We start from the raw sequence: 7,927 nt of genomic DNA, 5'->3' as shown, positions 1-7,927 counted from the left end.
GTTCTCATGCCTTCAGGTTCCTGTCTGACTGAACAGCTGCTGGAAGTTGTCAGGAACATCTGGAGGAAGAGTTCATTGAACAATGTGACTGAATGTTAACCAATCAGAAGCACCGATGAGGTTCATCTGGATGAAACAGGAAATACAGTCTAGGTGTTTTATTTCTATAACCCTTGTTCCTGTGCGGTGCCTCTCCAACCTGGACAGGTGGCCAGTCCATCGCAGGGCCATTCCCAGACTCTCCAGCGCCCCCTGGAGGATCTCTATACACTAGAAGGGACACATACTGGCCACTTTATTAGGTACACCATTTCAGTCAGCACAGAGAATCAGCCAATCACAGTCAAACACGGTGAAGTTCAAAGTCAGGGTCAGAAAGAGGAAGAAGGTGAAATCAAATTAGTCAGCGTGGCATGGTTGTCGGTACCAGACGAGTCCATCCAAGTACTTCAGAATTTGCTGATTTACTGGGATTTTCAACAACAACCTTCTCCCAGCGAGGGTCAGGATGGAAGAATGTTTCCATGTCTGATGCTTTGACCTGAAGGAATCCAATATGCAGTTTGTTTCCAGCCCATCCCACAGTCTTGGTGCTGGTTCTGGTTCTAATCCTGGTTCTGGCACTCAGCTCTGGCTGCTGCAGGTGTGTCCAATCAGACAGGTGTGTGTATCCAGACTGATGAAGCTGCAGCTCTGTGTGTGGATTCTGCAGCTGGACAGAGAGGTTGCTGTCCCTCTGGGCGACGTCCCTTCAGGCAGGTGAAAAACACCTGAACCATCAACCAGAACCTGGGTCCAGTTGGACTGACCTGGTTCGGTTCTGAGGATCAAAGGGTTGTGTTACCTCTAGTTCTGAGTCTGAAAAGGTAAAACACCGAAATACAAATCAGAACCTGGAGGATGTTTAACCAGGTGAACAGTTTAAAGATGGCAGAACACAAAATTCTACCAGAACCCGGCTTAGATCCCGGTTCCTGTAGTTGACATGAACTGAGGTCTTATGAAGGTTCCTACAGATGGAGAGCAGCTAAACCTCCAGAGCTGAGTTCAGGCCGTGGAGACCAGAACTTGAGTGGTGCCAGGCCGACCCGTTAGGTACCACCCACTAGGCTCAGCACCGTCTCCTGAGGACTCTGGAAGCGGTTTGGGTTCTGGATTCCTGAACCCTCTGGAGGGTCAGGTCAGAACAGGTCAGGGCTCCTCTGGTTCTGGATTCCTGCACACAGACTCTAAAGATTCTGCTGATTCTAAATGAGCTGCAGGATCTTTGGTTCTTACACCAGACTGTGTTTTTGAAAATGTTCTGATGATTGGGTTGTTTCTCCAGATGAGAACCAGAACCAGAACCTGCTGAATGTGACTCTGAATGAAACTCTGCAGGAACACTCCACCTTCTCTGCTTGGTTTGGTTTCTTCAGTGGTGAGTCTGACCGACACGGAGTCTCTGGTTCAGCTGACCCCTGACTAGACCTGGTTTCTGAGCTGAGCTCACCTGTATCAGGTGTTCACCCAGTGACTCCTTTGTCGGAACCTGTCAGATGTTGCAGGTCTGCGCTCCTTTACGGTGGGTCGTCTCGGCTGCCCACTGCTTCAGAAGGTCAGAAGTTAAGTTGGATTTTCAGTGATAACTCATGTTCATCATTTTGGGATTCAAACTGATGTTTCTAAAGGTACAACAAAGAATCTCTCTGGAAAGTCCTGGCAGGAAGACATGACCTGGATAAGGCTGAAGACCCAGAGGAGTAGGTAAGATGATGTCCAAGGACCAGATTCAGTTGTTGGACCAACAACCATGTTGGTCCAATCTGTCAACCAACAATCAGCAGAACCTTGCCCCTACTCTGTCTCCTCTCTGTTCAGCTGGTGGGAATCTCCCATATCATCAGCCACCAGGAGTACAACTCCAGGACCAAAGAGAGCGATGTGGCTCTGCTGAAGCTTGAGCATCTGTTGGTTTTCAACCTGTAAACCTGATCATTTCTTCCACTGGCTACTGGAAGGTCCTCTAGGTTTAGATCTTCACAGGCCGCCTCTCTTCTCTGCTGCAGAAACTCTCCAGAATTCAAACTAAACAGAAAATCTGGAACTTTATCAGTTTATTGAAAAATCAACCTTAAATCAAAGCCTAAACCTCACAAATGCAGTTCTCAGACTCTGCTAGATGTAGGACATTTTTTCCAGAAGTCTCAACTAAAATGCAACCGATGAGACTGCATCGGTTGCATCGGTTGCATTCTTGCTGAACTTTACTGGCAGAATCCAAGTCTGGGAGGGGAAACGGAGGACCAGTGAAGGTGGAGTTTAGGACCCTGGGTCAAGGGTGAAGGCCTCCATCAGGGGGTCAGACTCCCGCTGACCAGCACCAACTGGAGGAAACGGACCTACACAGGTTCTGATTTTCCCTAGAAAGCACAACTATGGATGGTATTAGAAAAGCAACAGGTCAGATCCGGTCCAGTCCGGTCTGAGACGGTTTGGACGTCTGATGGAGGAGCAGCAGAAGGAAACTAGCATGGCTCTCCAGAGGCAGATCAGCAGGTTCTGCTGTCCTCAGATCAACCATCTGAAACATTTTAAAAGAGCCATTTCTCCTCGGGTCCATTTCCAGCACCAGTTCTGGGAGGTTCTGGATGGGCAGCTCGGACTTTTGGGAACAGAATGAGACCAGAACCCAGAATGTTTCAGCTGAACTTCTCAGCAGCTCAGGATCCCTCAGATGTTTTCCTCCATTTTGTAACGAACCATTTGAGACCCGTCTACTAAACCCGGGTCCAGAACGTTGACCTGGGCAGCACTTGGTTCTGGAACTGTTCAGACCTGACGTGGATCCTCTGCTTGCTACTCTTATGGGGTTTAGTAGAATTTAATGTGAAAAGAATCAATCAAAAATCTCGACTAATAACTCAGATCAGCTTGTTGATACTTTATTCTCTTTTCCAGAACTCCATCAGAACCAGAACACTGTAGAACTTTTACATCTGAGCTTCAGTTGGTTCCTGAAGGCGTCCAGGTTTAGTGGCTTCGCTCTGCAGAAAGGACTCCATCCTTCAGGGTCTCTGATGGATGATAGCTGTAGGAGTGGTTCTGACCCAGCAGACCCGGTCCAGGTTCAGCTGTCCTCCACCTGCAGAGACGGCTCAGGTTAAACCCCAGGTCTCATCTGTACATCGCAGCAGAACGACAGGAACTCATGCCACCTGAACAGACGGCTCTAGGCTCCCAGTGGCTCCGGATCCATTGGACTGGCTCGGTTCTGGTTCTGGACCTGCTTCATAGACCGGGTTAGAGATGCTGCGGCTGTAGTTTGTCGTTTCAGCTGCAGGTTCTTCTTCTCCGTCGTCGTCCTGTAGAAAGCAGTCGGGTTTTAACGTCTAGACTCCTTCGGGTCGCTGCGCGCTCAGGGAAAACATTTTGATTATAAATAGTTGGGAAATAAACTGAGGCAGAGTTTTTACAGAAGAGGTTAAATTAATGCAGAGATGTTTCCGGGTTTCAGGCTGGGGGAGGAGCCTGTCTCTGCAGCGCCACCTGAAGGTCAAGCTCTAAACTGTTCATGTCCAGCATGTGTGAGGTCTGCAGAGATGTTGGCTGCCCTTTTCCTGACTCTTGACCTGGACAAATCCTGGATGGAGGGAAAGTCGGACCTGATGGTTTGTTGATGTGGCACTGAAGGGCCCCTTAAGAAGGAACTGATTTTTATTTAGTAATGATTTCTATGTGATTATATTAACAAAACACATAGCTACATTATAAAGTTGGGATTTTTCTTAATATTATGTATTTGATTATGTAGGAATCATTCTATATATGGGCAAAAGGAAAAAAATTAATTGCTCTTGGGTTCCCCCTGGTGGCCGGTAATATGAGCTGCAGAGCATCCAAACCTTCATCGCTCCAGTGGAAGAAAAATGAGCAAAACAATGTCGCAGAAAAGGGAGAGAGAAAGGAAATAGGAAGAATAAAAAAGAAAAAGTCAAGAAAAAGGTGTGTTTTCTCTTGGCAACGTTTATCAGAAAGATTTGTGGAGCTGTTAATAGAAAATTAGCTTAATATCGACCTTTAAGGTAGCGTGTTTGCATTTGTGTAAAACTGAATTTTAGCTTTAAATGAGTCGATTCTCCTGCTTGGTCCGAAATGTTTCTGAGGTTTTTTGGCTTCAAAATGGCGCGTTTGAAAACGTTTGATAACAATAATTCAAACTTCTCAATGTTTGATATTGTCTAGGAAAATGTTTTTCCATCAGGCTACATGCATCAATATATCAATGAGCCGATCGAAGCTGTAGTTGAAGATGTGCTGTTTGCTGCTGAGCATAATTTATGTGGCTAAAACAAACATTATTTTTACATCAACTTCTCAGGTATGAAACTATTCCAGGACTTGTTAAAATGATTTCAAGGCTCAGAATCAGCCCGGTACCGGTCCACATTCCCAGGTAAGAAAGACTCACCTGAAATAAATACCATGTATTTATCTGGTGTATTACCATGGAAATAATATGTGAACACGTGTGTATGAATACACACATACTCATATGTGGGTACGTATTCCATCTTAAGTCCAGACCATACTGTTTTTTTTTTGTTGCTTTTACTACCAGTAGATGGTGCATTGGTAGTATATAGGATATAATGTAAACAGTGTGTCAGAGCTGATAGCAGGTGTGTGAATGATCTAATAATCTGTTGATTGCAGCCAGTCAACATTATTAGCAGAACTAGAGGATCCCAAACCAAATTTCGCTTTGGGCCCCATGGAGCCTTGAGCTGGTCCTGGAGGGATGTCAGGAGTCTGTGGTACTCTGTGTTGGTTAAGTGGTTTTATCCCTGATTTGGAGCTGAAGGTGTCCACCTGGGGGCGCAGCCAAGCAAATGTTCAACCATCAGCAGGAAAAAGGAAGAGCTGGCTGACAATCGCTCAACATTTGCCTACATGGTAACTCCCAACCTCCAGAGATCTCCCTGAGTCTTTGCTGTGAGCTGAAAAGCTAAGCTAATAGTCTTCATGAGGTGGAGTGACTCACAGCATGGTCCGAAGATTACTCTATCCTAAACACAGCCAAGACCAAGGAACTCATAGTGGATTTTAGGAGAAGGAGACACATTCAACCACTGTACATCTGCGGAGACCAGATGGAGAGGCTGTTAAACTGCCATTTCCTGGGAGTTCATATCATAGATAACCTGGCCTGGGATGTAAACGTAGCAGAACTGGCAAAGATTGCCCAGCAGAGACTATTTAATGAGAGAGCAAGACTGGATTTACCAGAACCTACTGGGTTCATGACTTTAGAACAGAACATAGGTTCTGTCTATGTAACCTGTAGGCTTGGTGAAGCAACCTGTCAGTTCCCTCAGTTTACTGGTCTGTTTTAAAACAGACTAGAGGCTCACCTTGAAGTAGTGGAACTGGAAGGGTTTGCTGCTGTGGTGGTAGAACCGGTATCCAACAAAGATGGCTCCCACCACCAGAAGGATCAGGAGAACCACTCCCACTCCCATCCCAGCCTGGTGGGCTGAATGCATCTGCTTGGCCAATCAGAAACACAGTCACTCATCTGCTGGGTAAACAAAGCCAACATTATGATGTGACTCACATCTGGACGGGGAGGAGGAGCTTCCAGAGGCCCCTGGAGGACGTGGATGATCCCGTTAGAAGCACGAATGTCGGAGTCGGTGACGAAGCGGTCGTTGATGAAACAGGAAGCCTGAGGAGCAGAAACAGATGGAACCTGAAGATGACCTTCTTTAAGAGTCAAGCTTAGTCAGAAATAAATAACCTCCATGATCCCACCACCCCCATGTGGAGGAGGCTGGTGGTCTCACCAGTGCTGAAGGGTTGAGAAGGTTGGCAACCCCAAGGACAGACAGACTGCCAGCTCGAGTCCTGATCCGGCTGTTGTTCTTCAGTTGGCTCAGAGGAAGAGCCTGACCCTCAGACAGGTGGACCTCGATGTCCCGCGAGGAAAGGGTCTGTTGGGACACATTAGTGAGGACACTGCAGCTGGTAGCAGATGTATCTCTGTCTCTGGGGCTCACCAGGTTCTCCGGCAGACCGCTGTTCTCTGGGACAAACAGGGTGGACTGGACTTCCAGGTTACTGAGGCTCTTCACAAACCTTCTTCCAGACTCGGACACCTCAGAATAGTTCATGATTTGCTGAAGAAGACAAAGATGTTGCTCAGAAGCAGAATTAATAGTTGAGCTGTGACTGAAGATGTGATACCCACAATCAGAAAGTTGGAGAAGGTGGGGGTGGACCTGAGGACCTGCAGCAGGTTTCCTGTACAGCTAAGTCCGTCGCCAATGTAACCTGGTTTACAGACACACTGCACCTCTGAAACACAGAGAGACATCACTGACATCTGCTGGACATCCATAAAACACTACCGTCTGATGATGCACAGACGACCCGGACTGGAACCAGACCATAGAGCTACAGCTGTAGAGATGCTCTGACCAAGCTGTGCAGGAGGTGCCAATCTGTTCTGATAGTCCTGTTCTGGTACCGCTCAGTGGTCTTAATGTTGTGGCTGATCTGTAACTCCACCTCACTGCATGTTCTCCTCTCACCCTTCATCCTGTAGCAGAAGGCATCCCAAGTCTCACTCAGGTTTTTCCGGGTGCCGTAGTCCACAATGCCCACGTGTCCAAAACCACAGTTGGGATTGGAGTAGGTGGTGGGGTAGGCGACCCGGGCTTGGTCCAACCAGCCAGCAGCACACATGTTCAGTCCACCCTTCAGCCATAGACCCAAGCAGAAAATTCAATTATCCCATCTAGCAAGAGAAATCTGAGTTTGGTGTTGAGTTCACTGACCTGCTGAGCATAGGAAAGCTGAGTGTAGTTTGCTAGGGTGGCTCCCTCTTCCCTGCAGCCCTGCTGAGCTGTGGTGTAGTCCAGCTTGTACTGTCCTTTAGCTGAACGGTAGTGGAACACGCCCAGCGTTGCATCTGGACACAAACATTCAGACCTCAGTTCAGGGTTCAGGACTGATTCCTTCTCCTGATTGGTTCCCTGAAGCCCATGCTCTTACCTTCAAAGTGGAGGTCGGTACATTTAGCATCTGGATGACACCCTCCATTGTCCAGGAGACAGCGGCTGATTGGCAGCTGTTTGAGTTCACAGCTAACTCCATTTCCCATGTAGTTGTCCTTACAGGTGCACCTTTTCTTCCCCTGATGACAGATGTGACTCATTAGCTCAGGTGACAGACCTGAGGATGTAAGTTGTAGTGAGCACTGCTTTATTCCTCACTGGAGCCGTCATGGTGCAAGTGGCGTGCTCACTGCAGCCACCGTTGTCCCCACTGGCACATGGGTCCACAGGTAGACAGGTGAAGCCGTCTCCAGAGTGGCCCTGAGGACACGTGCAGCTTACCTTCTCTTCTCTCTGAGAACATTTAGCTTCTTTGGCACAACCACCATTCCAGATCTTACACAGGTCCACCACTGTGGAGATGGAGACAGCGTCATGGCTGACCAGTAGACTGGGGCCACCAAAGCACTTCCCACAGGGAAACCAACATGTTTACCTGTGCAGGTGAGTCCGTCTCCTTCGTGGAATGGTCGACAGATGCAGGTGTTGTTTTCTTGACAGACGGCCTTTGGAGAGCAGGGTGGAGAGCACTGGAATACCTCAGCTGGAACAGACAGGGAAGCTGTTAGGCGTCATCAGGGAGGTGGTCCAACATTCACCTGAGAAGCAGGTGGTGGTCTGCAGGTCCGAGTCCTGCTGTCTGCTAAACATCAGGTAACTCAGAACCCAGGATGAAACCAAGACATTTCCCGTTTATCTCCCAGCCAGTGGCGGCGCCAGGGGGGCGCTAGGGAGGGCTATAGCTCCCCCTGGAAAAGTCATCGCGCCCCCAGAAAATATTAGATTTGGGGTTTTTTTCATCTGATTTAACATTTCTTATATGTAGCTGT

General features: G+C 48.0%; 1 protein-coding gene and 1 long non-coding RNA gene across 3 annotated transcripts in view; one reads left to right on the top strand and one right to left on the bottom strand.

Annotated features, from left to right (window-relative positions):
• Nucleotides 1–59: 59 nt before the first annotated feature.
• Nucleotides 60–3,016, top strand: LOC106940134 (uncharacterized). Of its 2 annotated transcripts, XR_001423010.1 has the most exons (6): nucleotides 60–1,190; nucleotides 1,328–1,420; nucleotides 1,539–1,597; nucleotides 1,671–1,746; nucleotides 1,861–2,851; nucleotides 2,941–3,016. It is a non-coding gene; the product is annotated as an uncharacterized LOC106940134 (long non-coding RNA). The 2 variants fall into 2 exon arrangements; XR_001423011.1 differs by having other exon boundaries at nucleotides 60–866; nucleotides 1,328–1,597.
• stab2 (stabilin 2) overlaps nucleotides 2,904–7,927 on the bottom strand; it is a 28,983-nt gene continuing 23,959 nt past the window's right edge. The window contains exons 59-70 of the mRNA XM_015022777.1: nucleotides 7,534–7,641; nucleotides 7,257–7,450; nucleotides 7,036–7,177; nucleotides 6,819–6,952; nucleotides 6,573–6,738; nucleotides 6,230–6,336; nucleotides 6,039–6,158; nucleotides 5,826–5,972; nucleotides 5,597–5,707; nucleotides 5,393–5,525; nucleotides 3,198–3,346; nucleotides 2,904–3,124 (exon numbers count right to left, since the gene is read on the bottom strand). Coding sequence (XP_014878263.1) covers nucleotides 3,110–3,124; nucleotides 3,198–3,346; nucleotides 5,393–5,525; nucleotides 5,597–5,707; nucleotides 5,826–5,972; nucleotides 6,039–6,158; nucleotides 6,230–6,336; nucleotides 6,573–6,738; nucleotides 6,819–6,952; nucleotides 7,036–7,177; nucleotides 7,257–7,450; nucleotides 7,534–7,641 — 1,526 coding nt within the window. The 3' untranslated portion in view covers nucleotides 2,904–3,109. The remainder of the gene's footprint in view (nucleotides 3,125–3,197; nucleotides 3,347–5,392; nucleotides 5,526–5,596; nucleotides 5,708–5,825; nucleotides 5,973–6,038; nucleotides 6,159–6,229; nucleotides 6,337–6,572; nucleotides 6,739–6,818; nucleotides 6,953–7,035; nucleotides 7,178–7,256; nucleotides 7,451–7,533; nucleotides 7,642–7,927) is intronic.

The sequence above is a fragment of the Poecilia latipinna genome, unplaced genomic scaffold (genome assembly GCF_001443285.1).
Source record: "Poecilia latipinna isolate Pla-1442-1.1 unplaced genomic scaffold, P_latipinna-1.0 Scaffold3103, whole genome shotgun sequence".
NCBI classification, from domain to species: Eukaryota; Metazoa; Chordata; class Actinopteri; order Cyprinodontiformes; family Poeciliidae; genus Poecilia; species Poecilia latipinna.
The sequence above is the reverse complement of the archived record's forward strand: the minus strand, read 5'-3'. Positions and strand labels throughout refer to the sequence as shown.